Raw genomic sequence first — 27039 nt, forward strand, 5'->3', positions numbered from 1 at the left:
CTTGACTATCTCATACCCCTATTCATTTTTAAATAAAGGTGAAATATATGTTTAAATACAGATGGATACTCCAACATTAAATATGTCCCCAGGGATCATTAAATCTATCCACTATCAAAGGGTACTTTTTAAAAGAAATTATACACTAAATACAGTATTCTGTGCTATTCTGAAATGACGGTTGCTTTTCTAAAGTGATCAGCAGCTTGAAATCACTCTGAATGCTGGGAGATAATGTTCTGAATGCAACATGCACTAGCCAAGACATTTATTTGCAGTGCCTTTGCCACTCCAACTATAGATCACATTTATCAGACGTTCAGCCCAAAAGACTGACCTAATTAAAGCTGTAGTGACTAAAGAAAAGGAAAGTTTGGTCCTTTTTTAGCAGGGGTTGTAAAGCAATCAAACTATCCTTTCTCTTGAGACTTCTGTGCAAACAAAAACAAACGCATCACAGTCAAGGTTATTTCAGTTCCAGACCTGCACATACAGAACAGTAATAATGTAGTTTACAGTTTATGGAAGTTGACATATTATCACTTCATATTAATGTCAGAGACTGGTTACATAAATATTGTGAATAGTCCTGGGCACCCTGAGTGTCAGAATATCTTTTGTGCATTAAAAGTGAAATTGCATCCTACTAAATTAGAATTCCCAATAGCTATTAAGCATAACATTACAGTTGTACCACGTTATACCACCCCCCCTTCATAACGCCACCAAATGTCACTAATATAAAACAGTGCTACAAACAATAACAAATATTTCATTGTTTGTATCATGCAATTGATGTTTTGGTGATTTGAAACTAAATGAGTGTTTTATTTTTAAATTATTATTATTTATTTTATTATTATAATTTTTTTATATATAAACTGTTCCTCAAAAGTAACCATGTATTTTTCATACAGATGGGAAAAGATGAAAACATATTACTAGTAGACCTACTGTTGTTTTAAGGATTAGTACTGTAACGCCACCCTCGCTTATTGCCCGTTTTTGGCCATGGGCCCTTACCTGGCGCTATAAAGAGAGTTGACTGTGCTTAAATTGTAATATGGGCTTATGAAAGCTTTATTATTACTGAAAACAATTTCTGATTCCGGTAACCCTTTAAGAATTCAGTGCAAAATAATTCATGCAATGGGAAGAACATAAATTCAGATGAAACAGATTCCTTTCAAAAGTTATGTTCAAAATACATTTAAATTGCCCCAGAATAAATGTGTTGATTTGATATGAAGTAAATTCAAGCTTTAAAACAAACTTAATGTGAAAAATGTTTCAAGAATTAGGAAAGTTCTTTAAAATACACATAAAACTTTCATGCAAAACTTCAAATTCCAACAAGTGTTTCTAAAATGTACACCTGGCAAACCAATCAGTGCATTAGGTCACCATGACTTAGAATTAGTGCTTCAGAAAAATGATGTCCGATCTGAAGTACAACTTAACAAGCACTGAACTTTGAATATGGCAATACAGTTTCTAAAGTGAGTTCACGAGTATTATTACAATCTTTTTGTGAAAGAAAGTACTGTTTACAAACATACTTTTGATACTGTCGACGATGAAACAACAAGAAATACAAGTGGATCTCCAAGCAACACATACTAAAATAAACCAAACGTTGGGAAGACGCTCTGTGTAAAGTCTCCATGTTTTTGTGTGTCCTTCTGCCTAACAACGGGTATCCATCTAGGCTTATTACAGACTACTTAAGAAAATTAAACACTGTCAGAGCATCATTCATAGAAAAGCACTATTTGTCACTTTCTTGACAGAGCTACAGAGAAAAACAGATGTCGGGTCCTGGTTGCCAAATTGCTTCCTGTAGAGGACAAGGAATAATAACCCTTTTTATTCTGCTCATGTAGTCTAATATATATATGGGCCCAAGCTAGGAAAACAATCCAGACTAAATACGGTCAAAATAAGGCTCCCATCTGAAGGACACTATAATAATAATAATAATAATCACTTTCCATTTGTTTCATTCATACAAAATGTTATTTTTTTTTTTTTTTTTTTTGTTTATTTTTTGCAAACTTATCATATTATTTCAAAAGGATCATTAAAATAAATAAAAGGCTTTCCCAATCCTTTCAACTCCGGTTATTGAACCAAACCAACAATTCCGAGTTTGAATTGTTACAGGCAGAATCAAGTGATTGCAATTAACAAGAGTGCTTTACCAAGGCAACTGGCTTAAAAAAGGTAACCTAAAATTATACAGCCTGACAAGTGGGGTCTCTCTGCTAATCACTTCCATAAAGATTCCTGTAAAAAAAATTCTTGACTCCCTCTCAGATCTTACACATGACTTATCTCCTTGTACAGGCAATAACCCTGTATGGCTTAATGAACTTATTGAGTTGAAGAGAGTCACAGCTATAAGGCAGGTTGACTTGCTCCAAATGACAGCAAAGCCACTGTGTTACAATAGTTGTGTGATACTGTTTTCAATGGACATAATTGAGGCAGACTTTTTTCAGTACACTAGATAAGAATGAGTCCGCCATCATTACCGTCTTCAGGGTTAAGTAGTCAAATTGTCAAAATCAGTATACTAGAAGGATTCCTAAAAAGCATACAAATACACTTGCTCATGCAGTCTAATGCTAATTCAGGCAGAACAGAAAAAAACACAACATAGTTTAGAGGGTAAATGTAGCAAGATGCACTTCACTTGGATCACAATAATTACAGTACAATAACAGTAATTAATTACCTAAGAAATAAAATTAATAATATAAAAGTTTCCTCTGAAATGTGCTCCTGCCAATCTGTCATTTTTTGCACTGCAGATCCACCAGACCTATAGTGCTGGAGGACAACACAGATCTGGCGGCTCCACTGCAGAACCACAGGAGCCCTAACAGCCACAGGGGTCGCTGATACGCAGTGAGCCGTGGATTCCCCCGCCGACCTAAGCCCTCCCTACCCGGGCAGCGCTCGGCCAATTGTGCGCCACCCCCTAGGAACTCCTGGTCACGAGCGGCTATGACATAACCTGGACTAGAACCTGAGATCCCCAGACTATAGGACACATCCTCCACTCCACGTGGAGTGCCTTTGCTGTATGTGCCACTCGGGAGCCCGGATTACTATGTTTTAACCTGAGACTTCCATGATGGAACTCAAACTGTCTAATTTAATTAAGCTGTACCATGGACAGCACCTTGCTAAGTATCTCATTGAGGAAACAGCAAAGTCTACCTCATCATGATCTATTGTTAGGGAGACAAGTGAAAATACAGACATCAAAATTCCATACAAAATACACATTTTTTGTTAAATGAACTGAATTTTAAAGCAGAGAACACTTTTTAAAACAAGCAGTCTTAAAAATGGGCAACAAAAAACATCATGAAACCAAATGTAAAGAAGTATATTAGTAGCTTTAAGGCATGTTCTATTCAAAACCACTGTAGCATTTAAAAACAAACCCGGTTTAATATTTAAAGTTACGATAAAACACAGGATCTGCAATAAACTAGAGTTTCTAGCGACCTTTGTGCATCGTGCACATGTCACCTAGTTATGAAAACAATTTATGTTAAGAAAACAACAAATTTGCACCGTTTTTAAAAGGGACAGGTACGAAATAAGGCAGAGAACACGGACAGTATTCATGTCATTTTCTTTTCCCCACACAATTTAGATTTGTGTTAACCCACTTCAGTATCCCATGCTAGATATACCCTCTCTTGTGGTACAATATTGTGTGTGTGTGTGTGTGTGTGTGTGTGTTTATATATAAAGATACTACACATTTAAATTTGATGTGCTTAGTTTTATCTGTGAACCAGCAATTGCTAGTTGCAAAATGGGCTATACTTGCTTAACGCTAAACAAAAACATTGCATATTTGGAACCTGATATTAAATGTCACCCAACCAGGTACGCATTAATTCTCATTTCAGGTTTTGTTGTAAATCTTGTCATTTCATGACCAAAAAAGCTATTTCAACATGGTCTGCATTACATTACAATGCTTAACGTTAGCTATGTTAGGTGAAAACTGTCATTTTGATGCATGCAATGTACTTTTACAATTTATCATCTACACAAAGATCTAAATGGCTTAGGTATGATGAAAGAGATGGCGGTTTACACTTGGGTTATTGAAATGGCAGGCATGTGTCAAACTGTAGCTTTCTATTTATGTATGCACATAACTGCTGCTGAGTGATGGCTAGAAATGCTATGTGGTCTTCAAAAGCCCTCATTTGTCTCATGTATTCCTTCCTGTGTCCTGCGTAATTAGCATGAGCTTCTCAGATAAATTTTATGATTCCTTATCAGATAGCATGGCTCAATTGAGTTGACATGACTGTCATATGATCACATTAAATTAAATTAAATAAAGCTTTTCTAGCCTCGCTGGAAAATGTGTGTGAAAATGTTTTAACTTCCACTGATCATGTGTTAAAAGAACCTTGAGTTCCTGGAGTGCTAGACATCCTAAACATGTAAAATGTAGTTTATTCACCTCGGTTTTCCATTTTACACACACGATGCAGATATAATTAAGATGTATTTATTTATTTTTAAAAAGATAAACATTGGTCCTTTGGTTTGCACCACCTGCTATCAACAGTGACAATAAAAATGGCCTTCCACCCACATATTATGTAAAAACAGGTGCTATGTGGTGAAAACACCAGCCATGTGTGCAGAATAAATTATTTACACCTACTTAGCTGAATGCTATTTCTTATGGACTGCATTAACAAAATAAATATTCTCCAAGCACCTTTTCAGTCATCGAACACAATACAAAGCACTCAAGCTTATCTAAAAAGGTAGTACTCTTTATACCACAAATGTTGGCATTCAGCGTGGGATAACATGCTTACTAGAACTAGTTTCAAATGTGTCGTTGCTTACATTCCAGTCCAGTGGTATACTGCTGAAATTGACAGACTGAGCTCCAGGTTCTATCTAGAAAGCATTGCACAGTCTGTTGAAAATGAAAGTAAAGATCTACCAGGTAAAATAATCCATGAATTAATTGATTTAAAATAAAAAATAAATTTACAAATGTTATTGTTATTTATTAAGAAAATATATACTTGTGGTATAAACAGAATATTGAATGATGGTTTGTGGTATATGGTTTTTATTTGCCTTAGAAGGATGTCCTTACATAACCCCCTTGTCCTGTGTTGAATAAAACTGTATACCACGAATGATTATCTGGTAACCTCTGTATATTATATATGAATAATAATAATAACAATGATACATATGACAACTAGATTATTCAGAACCTTTTCCCTTCTGTTAACTCAGCATCCTGTAAACTTAGATTACTTGCCTTCAGTTATATCCAATATGCCCACTGCATTATATACTATGCTTTAATGTCGATTTTTATTTATTCCCACTAAGACTATAAAATAAAAAACAGTGGTTCACCAAAAACTAATCAGACTTAGCAGTCCCCTGTTCTTATGGTTATTTCATTTGGCTCTTTCATCGAACAATAAATAACAGAATTGCTAAGGATTCTAAGCGACTTACAAGAAAAGAAGTTACCATTTTTTATTTTGCATAGCCATTCTGTACGTACAGGTAATATAAGCTTTTACTGATTTATTAATGTGACAGTCCCAGCACAGCTGGCAGAAAGACAGGTCAGTATTCACCATTTAAAATGGATCTAGAAAGCAGTTGAAAAGTCAGTAGTAATCAATTTGAGTATCAAACATAAAATGCTGACAAAAATCTGTATGTAATTCTTTGAATATGACCCGTTAAAGGAATATTCCTGGACCTTTATAAATTATAACTTCCAATCACATTGCCTGCTCCATATGACTGCTAAAATACAATGATAATGCTTCCAAGAATATTGTTCAATTTACTGCGGATTATATTACAATACTAAATCTATTAGATTGAATTGAATACAAACTGATATTTTATCTAATTTTGAATGGTAATTTAAACCAGGGAACATTACTTAGAAAATACTAAACTGAATTCCCCTTTAAAATGTAATGCCTTCCTGTATTAAATTAATGAAACTATTTTAGTTATAACTCATAGTTTAAGGCACAATTGTAAATCAGTATTGTGTTTCATGCATTTCTATTTTGGAACACATACAGTACAAAAAAAGATGTTTCTTTCAGTTCAAGGTTAACAACAAAAGGACTTCTTGCTGTGCAACGTATACCATTTCAGAAGAGGGGACACTATGGTGCATTTAACATACTTTGAAAACTCACCTAATAATAAACCAATCTTGACATGTATTTTTTTTCTCATTTTACAATTATTTTCAAAACTCTCCATGGCCCGACATGCTTATTTTTCTGCATTGGTTCAGATCTACGTATCTGGCCTTGGTTTGCATTCTGCTAATACAGATCTCCTCTGCCCATGTCTACTTTTGGAGTCTCCTATTCTCTGTAGTTGTTTCTCAGGGATAACCAAGCTATATACTTTTTTTCTATTGAAAGGGCTTATACCCTGAGATGTTAAAGTGTGAGATTGTTGCTGTTGGTGAGGTGAAAGAGTGTGTATTAATTTATAATTGAGCTGGCAGAACCAGTGTTTGGGTATCATGATGTGCCCTTATCCTAACAGGAAGCCTAGTCATTCAAAACTGTCTCTGTGGCATTTTGCGTAGGCTTATTATTCATTAATTGTGTATGTTACTGCAATTTTACAGTAACAATAGAAATAAACACTTACAAAACACACACTGTAATGACTAAAATATAAAGTATCTTTCTGTATATTGTGGTGGAACAGCATTTCACTTCTAATAATGGTCACTTTGATTGGCGCATGTATAGACATTGTCCTTTATACATTATTTTGCCTATATTTATCCTTTATTCTTGACTGTGACCAGGACCGCATCTAGAAAACGCACCTATGAAATACATATTGAACTGTCAAGCATAGCTATTGAAATGAAGAACTCTGACAGAAAATGTGTATTAAACCGAATGAGGTAACACTGGCAATTTCTTTCTCCAGTGAACTCCTTCTGACTTAAACATCCCCCTTTCTGGTAAAAGGCTCTTGTTTGCTTGGCAGGTGCGGGATCAGATAAGTGGGAGCCAGGCTCTGGCCGGCAGCAGATGAGTGATTTGTTGAGGAAGCATTGTAAAATCCAGAAACATAGCTAATGGAAACAGCTGGGCCACCAAAACAGCTACTCTCAGGGATTATCAGTTCGCTGCACCTAACTTTGTCATTTGCTAAATAACAGTAAACCCCTAATATTACTTGTGTGAACCACCAACAGAGATGATTAAACATAAGTTCCTGTAATATATATGTATGTTAAATGACCAGTAGTCCTTACTTTGAAGATATTCCCTGTGAGGTTAAGCAGTCTGGCTCATTGCAGTGTTCCCATTTCTGACCCTTAAGATCCATTCAGACCCAAAGTTCAAGAGGAACCTATTGGGTTTGAGGACCTATGCATGCAGTAAATAGATTTTTAATTACTGGTTGACTGTATGCCCATTTTCAGCATAACAGCAACCGAAAACGCAAATTTCATACAGTATTTTAAAAACGAAAGCCCCGAAAAAAACGATTTACATCAAACTCAAAAATAGCTAAAAATAAGCACCGAAAAATATAATTAATAAAACTCGAAAAACAGAAGCCATAACCATAATTCTGTAAAATAATAGTCTGCCTCATCACATACCCTCACACTTATTTGAGGTGTACATAGGAAACTTTCTCAACTGAACCAGTTTGTCTCAAGATATACAATTTATGCAGAATTGTCAAGTATCATGTATTCACTGTGAGACACAGTTAGTATCTAACGCTCTCATGCATAGACTTACTTATCTTTTTAAATCTGTGTTAAAAGTACCTTGTTCTATGTGTAATACAAGTGAAATAACCACTGAACTCATGTTTTAAATGTAAACTTGTACAAAATGCATTTACAATTAGTGCATTTTTTGTACTATTGATACAGTATACATTTTGGTTTAATGATACTAAAACAGCTCGGTTTAAAACTAGTTCCTCTAGGTTTTGACATCACCATGCACCTTCAGCATTAACATAGCAAAAGTCTGACTCCTTAAAAGTCTCATTCATGTCATGCCATGTACAAGATAAATGAATAAGGAAGAGCATAAACAGAAAGTAATATAGAAAATATATTTTATATTTGACATCTACTGCAGTGATTTTGCTACTGATTTAAGCAGCCTATTATCTTAATGACTCTGAAACATTGATATTGAAATAAATGGAGATGAAACAATATCTGCAATTGGCTGATGCACGAGGGTAGTCTTGCTACTGGGAAATGAAACAAAATGATGCATATTTTCCAAGAATACATATTTCTATCAGAATTTAGCCAAGACACTGATTAAACAGAATAGTGCTGCAGTATCTTTCGCACAAGAACATCATGCATGCCATCACCCAAAACAATCCCTCCACTAACTTCATACAAAAAGTATGAAGTTAATGGAGGGATTGTTTTGGGTGATGCTTGAAAAAAAAATGCTCTTATGTAAAATGCCATTTTTATAAGCCACAGCAAACAAGGTTACCTGCTTTCAAAATTATTCAGGATACTATTTTTGTTTCTAGCATTACTTATTTATTGATTTCCATGTGAATTCTTACTGCAGCAAGGACGATTCATAAATTGTGTCATATGGTGTGTGGAAGACTGAGCTCCACAGGGAAATGAAGTGCTGATCTTAATAATTTACTTTAAGTTTTTGCTTAGCCCTTCTATTTTCTTAATCAAGTTTAACTGCTTACTGTTGGTGCTACTGTGACCTAGAGAATTAATTGCTACATATTCATCACAGCATATTAATTACCAAGGTGTCATCTGTCTCTTACAAATTGACCAGTGGGCCAGAAATTCACAAACACAAAATAAATAAATATGTTAGGATTTTGGAATGTAACCTTGAATAGGTCTAGTGTCATTAAAACTAAGAATATTAAATAAATAGTAGCAAAGAAATAAAATGTAATTATGTTTGCTAACCTGTTGGTTTTATTGTATTTTGACTTCTGTGAAAAGATATATATATATATATATATATATATATATATATATATATATATATATATATATATATATATATATATATACACCATATATACCGCTGTACGTCACCTACCAGCCCTGCTGCTGCCTTCCACCGTGCACGCTACACTATATACACACACATACATATATAATTATATAACTGGGCTATATATAACACTCCTCACTGGGATTCAGGGATAATAAATAATTAACGTCACGCCACAGCACACCAACCTAAACAATATTTCTTTTTATTTTGCTGGTCTCTATAAAGCTTCAGAAACAAAATAGTGGATTGAAGCCGATTTAAACTTTCCCTCCCACATGCAAATGATAACACATGCCATGTGCAGCTGCCATAATCTTCCTGGCATTTTCAGAATGCACAGCTGTAGGCCCAATTCCAATGAGCAATCAACTTATGGCCCATCCAGGCATAATATTTTCCACAACTTTTTCCATTCCAATAAGAACCAGTGCAGACAAATACAGAGGGCCCTCATAATCACACAACAAGGTTATAGTGAAATGTATTCAGAAACTTGTATAGGAGTGTAGGAGTGTAAAATAAAATACAAGTTTGTTGTAATCAATGCAAAAAGAATGTAGTTATTGTGGGTTAGTGAAATAGTTAAATGAAATGTATAATTTGAATAATATTTAACATATTAGATACGGCACTTTATAGAGCACCAATTCTATCCATGTAACAGTTTAAATGCAGGTGCATGATACTGATAAGACTGGACTACATGGGTATTTTAATATAAGAGCAACAATCTATTTGGCAATAATATTGATCATGTTGTATCGGTTTTACCTGTTGGCAACCAAAATCAGAAGGTGCTGAACTAGCTTCCTCCGGCTTTTCCCTTTGGAAAGGAGTTTGCTTTGTGTTTATTAAACTACATGTTTCAGTCTACACCCTAAATGTAACTTGAACAGCTTCTGATGGCTCTCCAGTCTCGACAGTATGTTTTGTGGATTCACGTCGGGCGGTTACAATGTAAAGTGATGATGTAACACTTTTGGACTGCTTAAGATAAAAAAATGAATGAGTGCATGTGCAGGTTAAAAGACATTCATATAAAATCATAAATTTATCAGATTAGATCCAAATGCAATTTGAAACATCTACAGGAGACTAGTGAGTGTATGATAAAAGTCTGGTGCAAAATGAAAACAGTTATCGTACGACAGACAGATAGACAGAGTGACACGATAAGCATAAGGGTCCTTGTTTTTTGAATGAGGGCCTGTGGCAATGTTACCCCGCCCCTGTGTGTATTTCTGTGTTGTATGTTGCGTGTGGTGTGTTAACGTTGGTGTATTGTAGTTGGTACACAGGATATAATATGGGTTATGCGCACAAGTGTTTAAAATGTATATTTGTATTTAGGCACAAGGATTGCACAGCAATTCACGTGCAGGTAAAACGTAATAATATTTGAGCACGGGAAATTGCACTAGGTTAATTGACTTGCAGTTGTACCGAGACTCCAAAGAATGACTGATTAGCAATCGAGTCTCGGTACAGCTGCATAAAAGCAGCATGTTTTCACTCACTCTGGGTTGTGTGTTCGGGAGTGGAGAATGGGAGAGACAGAAAGAGGAGAAACGGAAAGTAAAAGTTCAATTACTATGAGTGCTGGACACACCAGCACCGTACTTGTTTTGTGTAGCATTCGTCCATCCTGTTTTGTTAGTGTACATTTGTTTTGTTTATCTCTTTATTTTTGCCGTAAAGTGCCATGTCCTGTGTTTTATATTACAATCTTTTTATTTTCCGTTTGTTTACTTATTAAATTCTGAGCGCAAACAAGTGCTCAGCTTCACCAAAAAAAAAACATGTCTGTGTATTGTCTCGCTTCTTCCTGATCCATGACATCACGACACACTTCCGTACTGCGACCATCTTGGCACAGTGCCCTAAAAGCATATTTTGTAATAGGACCCTTTTGTAATAGAACCATGTGGATTAAGTAAATTAAAACTTATTTAATTAGGTTAAAAAAAGTGTTACATTAAATATGTTTTACTTTACATTTTAGCACTTCTAACTTAATGTAAGAACTGGTTATTTCATAGTAATATATAGACCTAAATAATACTACATACAAAAAAATTATTTGTAATACCCCTGAACATAAAGTGATAACACTATCGTTGCAAGGTGACAATACTATCGTTCAGACCCAATAATACTGTCGTTGGGCTTGCCAGCTTTCAGTCAAACCTCCACCCAGATCCGAAAGCCAACTCACCACTCGAGTAAAACCAAGATAGTGGACTATCTTTCAATTTAAAAAAAACAAAAACAAGGGTGGCTCTGAATATGATCCCAGGGCTATTAGAGGAGTCCTGTGTAGCATAGATAGGCACATAATAAATATATATTTAAAAAAATACTCCTCAATGCCTCAATGTCCTCAGTGTTCAAGCAGACCCTAGATACCCTTATAACTAAACAAAAGTACCTCAAAAAGCTTGGCATGGGGAACAGACCTAGGCAAGCAGAACCACTGTTAGATGAAGACCAGAGTGTCAGCCAATATTAGAGATGCATAATTTTATGACTTGGATCCATATATTACAAAAAAAATAGCTGGTTCAGTGTGTATATAACCAGGGGTTACACCAGCTCTGAGGTTACACTGTCCCCAGAACCTCTCAATTGGTATTACTCCCTGGTAATTCACACTGAACTAGCCATTATTCTATTTTTATTATATAGTATGTCTTGCCATGAGAAATCAGATAGAAATGGCATATTCAAATGATAGTTTACTTAATTAAGTCTATTTTGGCGGTGTATCCCCCAGATAAACATAATACGACACCTAAAGTCTGTTGCATAGTAATGTTACTTGAAGACCATGCTTCAAGAATATGTAATGCTGTTTTGCACTGCATTCGTTAATGTCCCTCTAACTATCGCTGGGACTTTTTTACATTCATTCTTATTTTTAAAACTGAAAATCGTCTGTCTCTGCAGAGGAAATCTCTCATGGAAACTCTAGTGTAAACAATGCCGTTGTTCCCCCGCCTTTTCTTATCAATATATTCACAAACACACACACACACACACACACACACACACAAATAAATACAACCAAAACAATAACAAAATAAAAATTAAAAAAAAAAACACTGCTGGTAAGCCAAAAGCATGTTGCATTGTGTTGACCAGAATTACTAAGGTATTCTGTGGCCACACAAGTCTGGTCTGCCTTCACATCTGTTGTCTGAAAAATTACTGAAACAGAAAACAGCTTATACCGAGGAGCATATCTGTCCTTGGAAGGGAAAAGACATCATTAAAAACAAATGAATACTGCTTTTGCCAAGGGAGATGTCTGTTAACCCATTTTAAATTAAAACTGAAAAACGTACAGCAGTTATAATAAAATGGGTGTGGTGGGGAGGCACATTTTAAGCTGTCCCTTCCTTTGAAGCACTAAAGTTTAGCTGAGAAAACCATTTAATTATACCAACAGTTTGGCCTCTACAGCTTCTTTCAAATGATTAATTAACTGACATGACTCACATTTTCATGTTTTTTTTTTTTTTTTTTTCTATCTGAGACTTAAAAGCCTGACATCAACAAAGTAACCTTCAAAGATTTGCCCATACTCGGCATGGTTCCTAATAAAGCTATATGAACCCTAATTAAGGTTGCCTTCTTTTTTGACCAAAGAGCAACATATCCTGTGTGCAATGGTCTTCAAACCATCACCAAGTAATTAGTTCTGATCCAAAGCTGATCAATTGTGGACTTACTAATGCAGGAGGGGGTCGTTGGTGTGCGGTGTGCCAAGGACTTCTCAGCTGACTTAACCCCTATCCCGCCTAGGCAGCACTTGGCCAGTTGTACGCCACCCCCTGGGAACTCCTGTTCCCAGTAATCAGTGGCATAGCTTGGATTCGAACCATCGATCTCCAAGCTAAAGGGTGCCTTTACCGGATGCGCCACTAGGGAGCCCCCATATAAATATATTGTTTAGTGAACAGCAACACTGGGGATTGAGCCAATAAACTCCATGTGGGAAAAGATTAAAGTCAACATTCAAAAGTTGTACATCTGCGAGACTTACACTAAATGGGGGATGTTTACAATAAGATATGTAGCTTAAAGCCTACAACAATAATACTCTTGTCTATTTGTAGGGATGGATAGTTGTGGAAATCAGTACCACCTGATGGATGTTAAGGGACAAATATGAAATAATTTTTTATTGACTGATATTAAAAAATGATGATTACAACTAGAATAAAAAAGTTAAGTAGACGGGCATGACGTCCGAACTGCTCCTCACCACGGCTCCTCCTGGTGAAGAGACACAACTTTGTAACAGACAAGACAAATTGCCTGGAAATAGAACATACATCAGTGTAAATTGATATGAAGTATACCCAGCAGATGCCTTATATTATGCTGACTTGGATGGTAGCTGATTAAAATGGTAAACATGATATAGTATTGGCAACAACTGGACTTAATATGATACCAAGATGTACGTCTGAACAAGTAAATAAGTGCTAGAAATGCTTTGGTCCAAAAAGTGTGCATTGCAACACCTGTGAGTGTGGTAAACATTCATTGTATACGCAAGAACTGCAAATACTTTTAAAACAATGCACATGGAAAGCTGGACGTATTACTTTGATGAGAAGCTTGCAAGATCTAATTTAAAGAAAAAAATGTTACTGGAGCTTTAAAAATAGCTATACAAAATGAGATGCTCTGGAAGAACAAGACTTTCAAATTGCTATATGAGCAAGAAGGTTCATTTAAGATGCATCTGAACACTTTAGCCTGATCTGCTAATGACAGGCAAAACCCATTTCATTTAGAATGTCTGGAGAAGTCAAAGGGAAATGCTACATCATCTCAGATATAGTATTAATTTTCACGATGTAATGTAATAGATACAAATTTAATTAAACTGCTGATATTTGGTTTAATGCAAAATAAGACATGATTTCAAGGGCCATCTGTAGTATGTAGCAGCATACAGACGGGTTGTTCAGACATCACAAAATGATAAAATAAAAAAATAAAAATAAAACCTCCTCACATTTTTGCACTGCCAGTAAGTAAATTATGTTGCTACAAGCTGTTCATTTAAATGCCTCAATAAGAAAACTCATTGGAAAAACATTTTCCATTGAGATGATGATAATAATTATAAATGATTGTTACCTTGTTTATTACTTTGAAAAAACTGTTCTAAATAAAAAAGCACAACATGTGAGTGACTAATTGGTCTAAATATGTAACGGATCGCTACAGGAGCATTTACTAGTCTATTGTGTTCCAGAAAATGGCCTAAAGATGATGCACTTTATTTAAATGATACCATTGAATAGCTGTTGCAAAGACCCTTTTTCTTTTTAAACACACACCTGCGCTGGTCTGCACCGTGGCTCAGCAATCTCTAGCCTAGTGTTGCTTTGACTCTGCATTATTAAATAGGATGTCATTGAATCCTAACTTAGACTGCTTTGTTAGAACCTGCCTTAAAGATGTGTTTTCTGATCTTGGTTGTGCACACAGAGCATGCAAGTTACTTTCTGCAAATGATAGTGGTTGTCAATGCCCTCCAGGGAAAAGTGCATAGAATGGGAGATTATTGTAGATCAGTTGAGAGATAAGAACTACTTGTTGGAACTACTTGTTGAAGGCTACTCAAGCCCTGGTTCTTACAGCAGGAGCTGTTAAGGTACTTGATGAAGCTTGGGCTTCCTTTATGAAGTAGAGAATATGTAAATGTGTACGCTAATATTAAAAAAGTGTAGGTTAGGTACTATTTAGCCACAAGTGGATTCATTCTTTTGCGTTATTTTTTTATACGAATAAACCGGAAGCCGCAACGTATGGTAATTGGTGGAATTTAAATATGTTTATATTCTAAACTATTACAAGAGATATCTGGGATTACATCAAATAATACAATTAAACAACAAATATTATTAATATTCAAATCAGAAAACCTAAACAACAAAAACACAGAAATACTATCAATATTACAATTTGTCCATTCAACTATATTTATCACAATAGCCAATGAATGAATAAGTAAGAGTTTCCAGTAGTTCAGAGGCTCTGAATGTTGGAAAACATATAAAAGCTCTAGAATAAATGGTACTACAGCTGTGACCAAAGGTTTTGCAGCACCCTATAGAATTAATTGATTTTGCTTCATTAAAAAGTCTAATGAAACCTGCTGAATAATGTTGCATTAACATAGTATTTGTTCATGTAGTATTTTGCAATATCATTTTGTAGTTTCTTGATTACATGATGTTAAATAAACTATACAAATTATGCTCATACATACATCATTTTTTTTTTTTTAAACACATGAACCTGGATACCTGATTTTCTTATCTTGCTGACTTCTAGTGAATAATCTGTATCATGGCCAATGAGCAATAAAAAAGCTGCTAACCTGGCTGTACGTCACTGGTTCTGCTCTGAATAACACTTAAGTGAAGCTACGTTTAATATCCTGGATAAAACACCTGGGTGAGCAATTCAAATAAAAATCAATGACATTCAAATCTGTGGCTGAAATTCTTCTTCCAAACAAAATCAATTATTGCATATAAAATGACATGCAGATTATTATTATTATTATTATTATTATTATTATTATTATTATTATTATTATTATTATTATTATTACATAATAATAATAATAAAACTACCATTTGTACATGTGATTATGGTATATGAACTGTACCTTATACAACAGCATACATAAAATAATAAATCTAGACACACTGGATATAGAAAATGTGTGTAATTTTTAAAAAAATAAAATTGTTATGTCTGATGTAATCTGAAAATTACAGGAAAACTGTGTATCTGATCCCATGCTTTGTACAGTATTCTTAATGTCACTGTGTTATTAAAAATATATCTATTCCATCTCTAAAAAAAAAAATAATAATTACTGACGAATAGCCAGTATTGATGAAACTTGAAAACTTTATTCTTTAAATTAAGATTATTAGAATCTGATGGCATACAGAAGGCTCTCTGTCTGTCTGACCAGATTTACTTTTTTATAGACGTGCTGATTGAATTGGGATGGACCTTGGTTTGGGCATTTGTTAGTTACTGAATCAGACTTTGGAACCTGGGAATATATAAGAGGCATCTGTCAATCTGACAGTCACTACTTAACAATGACATGTGCATAAAGCAGATGCAAGTCACATATCTCTAATTCTGTATTTTCAACCAGAATGATTAATTGCTAGAATGATAGATTGTACACAAAGTACAGGCTACACCAACAGTCTATATCACATTGTACTACATTAGGACATTAAAACAAGGAATAATAATAAATAAATAGAAAATACAATTGATAAACTTTGCTGGTAGCGATGAATCACTTTTTAGCTGCACCTATGACAGTGACTGTATGTGAACTCAACTGTGAATCAAAAGCTGCAAATGAGCTGACTTATGTCTGGGTTTTGATTTTTACAGTCACCCCCAAGATTAGATAAATGTAACCTTTTTGGAACAGCCTTGAACTGAAAACCAACTACATGTACATCAACAATATATAAAGACAGATTCATTTAAAAACATAACAGAAGATACTCATATGTAACCACACTTGAAAATGCAGCTGATTTAATAAACTGCAAAGTCCCGCAAACAAGCCCTGATGTGTTATGAAAACTGTGTTTTAGAAATGTTAACATTTTAATCAAAATGGCTTGTGTATGCATACATTTTTTACATATCACATATTTATAAGGCTGGCCCATTTATTCGAACATGCAAGATTTTGTACACGTGAAATGTTATGGCAGTAAATGTATATGCCCTAAAGTTTTTTTATTTATTTTTTTTACAACAAACTGCCAAGCTTCCCACAGAACAAAATGTTGATATGGAGTATCACTAGCCATAGTGTTGCCCTGGGCTAATTGAGCCTTGTTTCCAGTATGAAATAAGGTCCCTTGATTGCCCAGCTAGTCTCTATGTGCCAGCAGCACGTACATACTTAAATATAGCATGGTAATTAAAATAATGAAGAAATGTTCCTTTCCTTTAAATATCAACGAGGCATTTAAATTAAATTTTATTTCAGCAACTAAAAGTTCTATTCATATAGGCATTCCAATGAACTAGAAAAATATGTTGTGTTGTGTTGTGATATGTTAAAATATCACAAAGGCTGTGGGTGTTATGAGACACGACGCTGCATAATTTCAATTTATAAAACTTACTTTCATTGTTACTTAGACATAACAATTAAGCACTTGATAATGACTAGTGTGTCCCTCTGTTCAGGAGAGTGGTGCTGTGTGTGTGTGTGTGTGTGTGTGTGTGTGTGTGTGTGTGTGTGTGTGTGTGTGTGTGTGTGTGTGTGTGTGTGTGAGGTATTATATTTATTATTTTACAAACAGTAATAACAATTGATCACAGGTGTATTTTTAATAATTTAATTTTACTGGAGAATATTGGATTGATTTTTAAGAAAAAGTGCTAATAATGTGATTTTGGTTATTTCCTACATTTTACAAATTATATATATATAAATATATATAAAATCACGCATACACTTTATTTTTTTAAGATTAGGCTATTCTAAACATAAAAGGCCAATATGCAATATTTAGCTGTAAAATATTAAAATATGTTGCAGGTACCCTAAAATATACCTGTTAAACTTATTTTAGCAAACATTTTATTTACCAGTATATGCTTTGAAAAATAATATTTTATATATCACTTCAATTTTAATGAAAAGTTTAAAGAAAACTGTTTCTGAAAAAAAATCTGAAAGAAAACAAACATTGATGAATGGAGCTTACTGCAGCTTCAGCTCTTGAATTTGAAGAGTCGATTCTCACTTGATGAGGGGAATAGCATGCTTTGGAGTGGTTAACACAGAGTGAATGGAAAAAGATCAACACTCCAGTGTTAGACTTTGATGTGGAAAACAAGACTTTTAACTTTAGACACGGCTCAGAGTTGCACACACGTAAATTAGAGTTAAAGGGAATAAGTATAGGTCTGATAGTTTATCAAAGCAAAGTTTACCATTATTATGTGCAATTTTTCCCTCACTCCGATGCATTGTACTGCTTTTTGAATGCAGTTTAAACATTAAAGCAATACAATTAAAAATTACTTTGGGCCAGATTCATAAAACGATCATCGGGATGGTGGGTGTATATATTTAATTAAATGCCATAAATACTGTATTCAGTAACTAAAGAATGCCATTCCATTAATGTTTAAGTGCTCATTCCCACAATGTTAAATCAGCTAGTTGAAATGTATTTATTTGCTGCATAATGACAATGCATATGTAGAATATGAGAGGTTTGTACCCCACTGTGCCCCCAACCCCCACTGTTATTTCACAATTTGTATAGCTGGCCATGGCTACCACTGTATCCATGAAGTACCAACAACCTGCCTCAGATTGATGTCTTTCTCTGTTAACTAAAATCTCATAAAATATCTCACCAAAAACACGTTGTCGATAGAATGCCTCAAGGTGAAATTATATATAGTCTTTTGGTAGACAGATAAAATTGCTAAATAAAGAAACTGATTATGCTTATGTTTCTAATTATTATTGACCCAAAGATTATGATCTAGCCCCTACTACACTAATATCTGCCTTGCTTGGTATGACAATATATATTTACCTGACAGCTGATATGTTAATTGAAAAAAGTCTGGAAATATTAAACTAACTCATGCCAGTTGTGTATTAGGAATACACACCTAACTCAGGATGCACGTTGAGGTTTCCTTTCTTTGGAGTTTGGACAAGTGCCCCTCCATGTTTCTCAAAAAGTGTTCAAATTATGTTAGTATAATAACAAGAAGAAAAAAAAAACTGGAAGTAATCAGGGGGTTTCACATTTTACAGTTGGTTTAATATTTGAATAAAGTTATTAATATGTCATACTTCTCTATGCAAGACTGTCATGCTTTCAACAATTCACGTCCAAGGTGAATTAATTATATCCCCTAAAGCTAAAGTAGTTATAGTAAAACATTTTAAATCTTGTCAAAAAAAAAAAAACACCATAGCTAAAATTAAATGATACATACCTTAATGCTCTAATCCTACTAGAATAATTTATACTAAAAAAAAAAAAAAAAATCTAACTATTTAGATTAAGTTTGATGTATTGGACCCAACCCTAGGTTACAAAAGTTTTATAAGGTTATTGAGTGCTAGAGACATATTAACTCCCTCCAAATCCTTTACCGCACACATCATTGTTAAAATCAACTGGCTCTAAAGTCAAGACAAGTTAGAATAAATATATTAGTCCCATATTCCAATTCTAACCAAATTAGAGCTATCAGTACAATGGAAAGTAAATCACCATGGTCTACATTCACAAACATATGGAATATATGGCCCTCCAGATCCTGATAGTCTAAATTACTTCTGCTAAATAATGATATTGCCAAGTTTAATCACATGTATTCACATTTAATGACATGTTTAACAGCTTAATGAATGTACAGTTGAACAAGCGATTTTTTAGGTACAAACTCCAATAACACCCATGGATGCTGTATAGACATCTTCACTTAGTCTGGGGAGTGGTAAGGACTGTTATCCAAATTCAAAATGGCAAAGGCAGTTTGATAATACCCTTGAAATGACAATTGGCAAATCCTGGCAGTTAATGAACGTCTTTGTCTCGTGGCATTAACTGACACAAATGTCATTGACAACGGATGGATTTTCAGGGATCTGGTAACATACTCCATAAACAAAATTCTTAGTAGTTTTAGATTCAGGAGTTTGGAGTATATATTAGGGTTAGTAAAGAAAACTGTGTTCTCAGCTGCTGCAGTGGTATTTTTTCCAAGTTCAAGCAGGCTAATACAGGATTAATATAAGAAAAAACAGATTTTGAGAAGGACGGCAAAGGAAATGTTTAAAACTGAATATCTATTTTTGAGTTTGGTAGGAGACATAAGAATTATAAATAGAAGAAGGTTTGTCACAATAATACCAGTTTTGTTTCACTCAAAAATCTTCACAGGATACCTAATGTAATTTACAGGAGAACAGATGGAGCAATTTCAGACAGGAATGGAAAGCTCTGTAGATCTTGATACCATGTTGCTGGGAAGATAAAAAAAAAATTGGAATAAAAATATGCTTAATATACAGTGTTTAGTACTAGCTGAATATTTTTTGAAATTACTTCCAATGCATATAACATAAGGAATTCTTTTTGCAACGTATAAAATGTTCTGCATATTTTTACAGATTCTTTTAAATGTGCAATATATTTTCCCCCCCATGCCCCCCCCCCCCCCCCCCCCCCCCCCCCCCCCTCTGTATTCAGCATGTTGTTTCCTTGAGGCACTAAGAAACTGATTGTCCTTGAAAGGACATTCACACCATACACGTTTGTGCTGTGCGGCAGCGTGTGTTCACAGAGAAACGTGGTGGGCTTCACATGCCACTGCTCGCATTTTAGTAGTTGGTCATTTAGTGAATAAAGAAACTGCCAAGTGAATACAGAAAGTATTAAGATGTATGCAGAAGAAAATGACCTGATTGTCCTAAGCATGACATCAGCACTGTTTATCCAATTATGCAACTTGATTACAGAAATTTTATTATATCATTGTGCACTTTACACACGTGTGTTACATGTGTGTTTTTATTTATTTAAACGTTTCCTAATGCATAATCAGATTCCCCTTTGGATGCAACAAAAATAGGTTTTAATTTCCCCCCAAGGATCTAAACAAGCTGACACAGAATACACATCTGCTATGCTTAGGTAAGCTGCTGTTGCTATGGTTACCAGCCAGGCTCACTCAACAGCCATTATTGTTACGCTGCAGAAGAACCCTGATAGAGGGCAGAAGTCCCTCAGCCCACGCAACACACCAAGTAACATTAACCACTTAGTAAGTAGAGCAGATCACAGCAAGGAACTATGCCTATGGATTTGCCAGTGTCTGTGCCAAACTGTATGTAATGAGAAATTTGTAACAGCATTTTTTGTGATATTAAGGATAGAAACAAAAATTATAAAAAATACCATTATGCATACTTGTAAACTGAAAACATTAGTTCAGTATTATTCCACAACAAACAGGCATCTTTCTCAATGTCTGAAACTGAAAGTGTACTCGCAATTCCAGATGAAGGCTTACCAGCTTCAAAATTGCACTGTTGTCTTTTAACCAGTAAAATACTGACTTTATAGTACTTTACACAGGTAGGTATGTCTACATATTGCTTACTATCATTTATTAGCCTGCCAGTGGTTTATATTATGTGCCAATTGCCTATAGTAACGAATATACTAGAAATCACTATACAAAACAAACCCTGTAATACTTACACCTACTGAAAATCTGTGAGTTTCAGCGTCAATATCATTAAAAAAACTAGCATGCATAGTTTCATCACATTAAGACTGGCTGCTAAGGTAGACTTTCAATATCATAATATATATTGGTTGAAGTTGCATTTAGTAGGATAATGATCTCAGCACTGCTAGATCCTTGGCATCATACTCCCACTCATGCAATTACATTATGAGCCAGCCGTGCTGGTGCCTAATAGACAGAGAATCGCCTTTACAGAAACACAATTACTACTTAAAAACCTTCAGAGCAAACTTTAACTTTATAACATGCTAATTCACAGTATGCAGTCTAATGCCACTATGAAATATGCATTGGGGCTTATCTCCCCCCTAACAATCTCTAGTAAATAAAGAAAAAAAGGTATAGTAACTCCATGAGCTCCAGCATCTGTCCCATTTGTATCTCCATAGGGATATTTTACAAAATAAGAATGCAATCAACTCCTACATTGTTATGACAGGATAGTAGTGGTTTCAGGCAGTATGTGAAGGTGATAGAAAGCATGATCTATTTCAACCACTACAGGCAGAAACATTTTAGCAGAGAAATTACTGTGCTGTAGTGCACTACTCTTGCAATACAATCTGTGTATCAAACTAAGAGGCATCAAAATAAACTTCCCAGTTCCTAATACAAAGCTAGATAGACAACACATATTTACAAAACACTGTATACTAACCCTATTTAAACCACAAATCATGTTATTTCTAAACATCTGGTAAAATGAATAATCCAGATACACTTAATGATCAACATTTCAACATTTACTGGTTCACAATAAATGCAGATTATTCCTCACTTGTTTCAAAAGTGTAACTGTAAGATTTACAGAGGCTTGCTCAACTCATTACTTTGGCATTGTGAACTTATTGTATTTAGGAGTAGATATTAAAGCTTGGTAACAACTATCTAACAGCCTGTGACAGGCTGGCATGTGTGGTGACGTCAGGCCAGGAAGAAACACACAGAGTGGTGAGTGAATTGCGCTGTTGTGCCGGTTTATTGAAAATAAAAGCTTTAAATAGAAAACAAAACACTGAACAAATAAAACAGCACATTGGCCAAAACAAATTGACAAACAAACAAACAGACAAACAAACAGGGGACGAACGCTAAACAAACAAGTATCGTGCTGAGCTGTGCCAGCACGAGTAGCAATTGTTATTTTAGTTTACAGATTTGAATTTACTCTCCTCTCTCTCGTCCTTTTGCCCTGAACAACAAAACCAGACTGAGTGATTCATGCATCTATATATACAGCTGTGCCAGGATTCAATTACTAATTAATCGTTCACTTGAATCCTAGCACGTGAACTAATTTGTGCAATCTCTGTGTTCACATACTAATACACACTTGATCTGCACATGAAGTGATTGTGCAATCTCTGTGCCTAAATACAACTATATATTTTAAATCATCCATGATAACTACATGATACAACATGTATTATCCATGATACAACATATAACACAAAAATACAGCTCTAAACCTTATTTAGATGAAGACATGCATTAATATTTATATTAAAAAAGCACAAATGTGTAACTGTTATCCAATGTGCTGTAGATTTTTGGTATTGATTTTTTGAGATCCATGTTTCAGATGCCAATATGTGTCAAAGTTCTGCCTGTCCTGTATGTCTGTCTGCAAAGGCTTAAACCTGTAATGCCCTGGCATATACTGTAACATATAGCATCATATGTGACACTGTACATCAATGACCATTAAGGGGTTAATTACTCCAAATACAAACCCACAAACAATTTAAACCTATAATGTCCCTTTTAATGGCTTTGCTTTTGATGCCACTTTTCATTATCTGCAAAATCAAGTGCTGCCTGGACGCTGACCATGAGTGAATGCCTTACAGCGTAGCTAGCCATGTTTTGCCAAGAGAAAAGCCCATTAATCCATACAGTTTGGCAAACCTAAGTGACTCAATCAATCAATCTTTATTTTATATAGCGTCTTTCATAGTTGACCACCATCACAAAGCGCTTTACAAGATGCAGGAACAATAAGAAAATCCATAATACTTTAAATACAGAGAAATGCATCATACATGCTATACAGAAATACAATGACTCTTGGTGGAAAGGCTCCCTCCAGACCTGTGAGGACGCTAAGCAGTGAGAACAGAGTTCCCGAGATGGGCTGGCCTGACAGTTCTTTCCCAAAGTTCAAAGGAAGTCGGCTAGCTAGAAAGGGGGCAGGACTCCATTGCATTAACCCAGAAGGGAAACAACATAGCATATGCAGATTGGAGAGGTGGTTGCACTTGTTTACCAAGGAGTCATGTGTGACCGCATAAAAGGGGATGGAGAATCGTAATCTGTTCCTTCTCATTGGTTTGTGTTTATGAACCGAGAAGGACTGTGAGTCCTAAACCAGAAGAGTACTTCACCATTGTTCCAAATATAAACTTATATCACCCAGCACAAGCACTACTGCACGCACCCAGGACTGGTGACCGTGTCTGTGTTACTGTGGGGCGGATATTGTTTATTATCTGGAACTGCATTTCCCATGTTATTTACCCAGTGCAGTACACATTGATGTGTATTGCTGGGGGATTATTGTTTGGTCGCCAGAACTGGAACAAAAGAAATAAAGTTCCTTCCCAAACATGATTACAAGGCTCTGTCTGTTTAATCCCCACACTGCATCACTCCTGCACCTGTTTCCACTCAGCCACTTTGTCGATATATAATACATTAAATACAGTGGAAAGTGCATAATACATGATAGTAGCATAATGCATGAAATTGTAGAACTTAACCCTTTTCTGTCTTATGTCGGACCAGGTCTGACATTGCAATTTTCCCTTTCCTGTCCAACATCAAAAAGACGTTAAGCACAGGTCTCTATATCACAGACATTTGCAGAGCTTTTTGAGATGTTATAGTAATAAAATCATGACTTGGATCACATTATTGAGGAGTTTGTTGATAAAACGAGTGATAAGGAAAGGATTTATCAGTATGCACGTCTATAAAGAGTTATGTGAAAAATACAGCAAACAAGGGGTGGGGTTGGCTGGAGATACAGTACTGAGTGTCCTTTTTGCCTTTTAAACCTGTTTTACTCTGAAATATTTTAAACAGCGTTTGTAAAATAAACAGCCGTGTGAAAATAAATTGGACCTGACGTGCCTGACAAGCACTGAATAAATGGACTGCAAAGAGTTAAAGAGCATGGAAAGCAAGAGAGAACAGGTGGGTCTTGAGAGTTGATTTAAAGCGAGGGACGGTGGGAGCATCACACACCAAAGCTGGGTGACAGTTCTAAAGAGTCGGAGCCATGAAGCTAAACGAGCATTCTCCAAATGTGATGTACTTTTGCTTGAGGATAACAAGCAGGCCAGAGTCGGATGACCTCAGCTTGCGGACAGGTACGTAGCGGGTCAACAGGTTGAGGAGGACCTATGTGATGAAGGGCATTGTAGGTGAGCAGGAGAGTTTTGAAAATAATCCTGAACTTTACAGGTAGCCAGTGCAGCTGGGTGATCACGTTTTTTACATCTGGTAAGGGAACTAGCTGCTGTCGGTTTATGGTGCGTGCCGGGAGACCACCATATGAGAGTTGCAGTTGTTTAGTCAAGAGGAGCCAAATGCATGACAAAGTATCACTGCATCTGGGAGGGAAAGGTAGTGACGGACTTTGGAGATGTTTTGAAGATGGTAGAAGGAAGAATTGACCACAGAGGAGATGTGGGCATCAAAGGAGAGGTTGCTGTCAAGAAGTACACCAAGGCTTTGTACTGTGGGGGAAGGCAGCAGCAGACAGTTGTCAAGGTTCAGGGCGGCTATATTGAGATTCTTAAGTTGTTTTAGATCCTACTAGAAGGAGTTCAGGTTTGCTAGTGTTCAGCTGAAGAAAACTGGCCGACATCCAGGCCTCAATGTCTTGAATGCAAGCTGAGAGACGGACCATGACAGAGGGTCGAGTTTTAAGCAGCGCTGGGTGTCGTCAGCGTAGGAGTGAAACATGAGGCTGTGTTGGTGGATGAGGTGACCCAAGGGACGCATGTAGATATTGAAGAGAAGCTAGTTTTAATTTAAATCCCAGAAAGTACCCAAAGATCATTGTGTTTTCATAGATTATTCCAGGTTAAAATACTGACAAAAGAGGCTTGATAGGTTACTGCAGCATGTCTTGTCTATTCCTTAATATTTTTGTACAGAATAAGCACTTGGTTTAATATAGTAGTAAATCAATATATCTTAATAATCTCTAACCCAATGTTTACATAAAACAGCAAGGTATAAGAAGTTGTTGTAACAAATATTGACTTGAAACCTAATTCTCTACAGTGCTTTTTTTGGGTAAATAAATAAACAGCAGTTATGTAACAGCTTCCAGGTGATTTTGCTAAACTAAAATCAATCACTGCTTTCCCCAGTTAATGCTCAGTGGACCCCTTATCAAGGTTATTAAGCAGCTGATGTGGAAGACTGAATATTGAAAGTAATTTAAATACTAGACCAGATGTAGTTGATTTCTGTTTCCACAACCAATATTAAAATAATCTTTAAAACTATAAAATACACTGTACTTGTTTTGTTTAAACATGTTTCTACAGTTTTAACAAGTATATTCAACTCAGGGCAATACATTATGTCATAAATTGGTACATTTAGTTTTTATTGCATCAATCTCAAAGTTAATTAGACATTCCAGAATTATAACCAAAATGTTAGTCTTTCAGTTCAATCAAGTACTACACATGTGTACAGAATAAAAGAAACAGAAATGTCCACATTGAAAAAGCAGTACACCAAACCAATATTACCAGAAGAACTTACGTTTGTTTTACATTCCACAGATTTACAGTTGACTGTCATTGCATTACTAGATAACCAAACATCAATTTTTCGAAACAGCTGGTGCTCCAACTGTACTAGACCTGTTATAATTGCTGTAATGATGCTAAAACTATTTTGCGACACTAGATATTTTATATATGCTGCAGAGGAACAAAAACACAGTCAAGTACTCACAAGAACTCTGCCTGTCAAGGTTTGCGCAGATATCATAACCCCAGCCCAGTCTTTAACCGAGGTCATCCAGCCCACTTCATTTGCTGGGCTCTCCTCCTTTTCATCTGCATTTTTAGGTGACCCGTCAGCCTGATTATCAGCGCTGCTGTTAACCTTCTGCACGTCCTGCAAATAAAGACAAGATCAGAATGAGTATGAAAGAGAAAATGAAAGGGAAGCAGGGCAAATTGGCACAGAGGTGTTTCAACCATTGGCCATTGGCCGGCTCCGGGGTCTAGCTTAGTGGGTTTGGTGTTGTGAAATTAGCTGGGTGTGTCAGCTTAGGCCGCAGTACAAAATTAAAGCTCTACCCAGACACTAAAATATATACTAAAGTATGTTCAGCCAATCAGGGCGATACACAAGACAGCCATAACCGATTAAAGAGGAGTAAGGCAGCAATAGTCACGCCAATGAATCCTGTGGCTGATGGTAACATTATCCCACATTGTCCTTCACCTTTACTGGAATATACATGCTCCAAAATACAATAAAAAAAGCTATGTACAAGATGCTGGCCTAACAAATTCAA

General features: G+C 35.5%; 1 protein-coding gene across 34 annotated transcripts in view; it reads right to left on the reverse strand.

Moving 5' to 3' along the window:
- Positions 1-27039, reverse strand: part of LOC121325589 (calcium-activated potassium channel subunit alpha-1-like) — a 132443-nt gene that overhangs the window by 86927 nt on the left and 18477 nt on the right. For all 34 annotated transcript variants that reach the window (XM_041268346.1, XM_041268345.1, XM_041268343.1 and 31 more), the window contains exon 2: positions 26469-26633. In XM_041268346.1, coding sequence (XP_041124280.1) covers positions 26469-26633 — 165 coding nt within the window. The remainder of the gene's footprint in view (positions 1-26468; positions 26634-27039) is intronic.

This window comes from Polyodon spathula, chromosome 13, assembly GCF_017654505.1.
Source record: "Polyodon spathula isolate WHYD16114869_AA chromosome 13, ASM1765450v1, whole genome shotgun sequence".
Taxonomy (NCBI): domain Eukaryota; kingdom Metazoa; phylum Chordata; class Actinopteri; order Acipenseriformes; family Polyodontidae; genus Polyodon; species Polyodon spathula.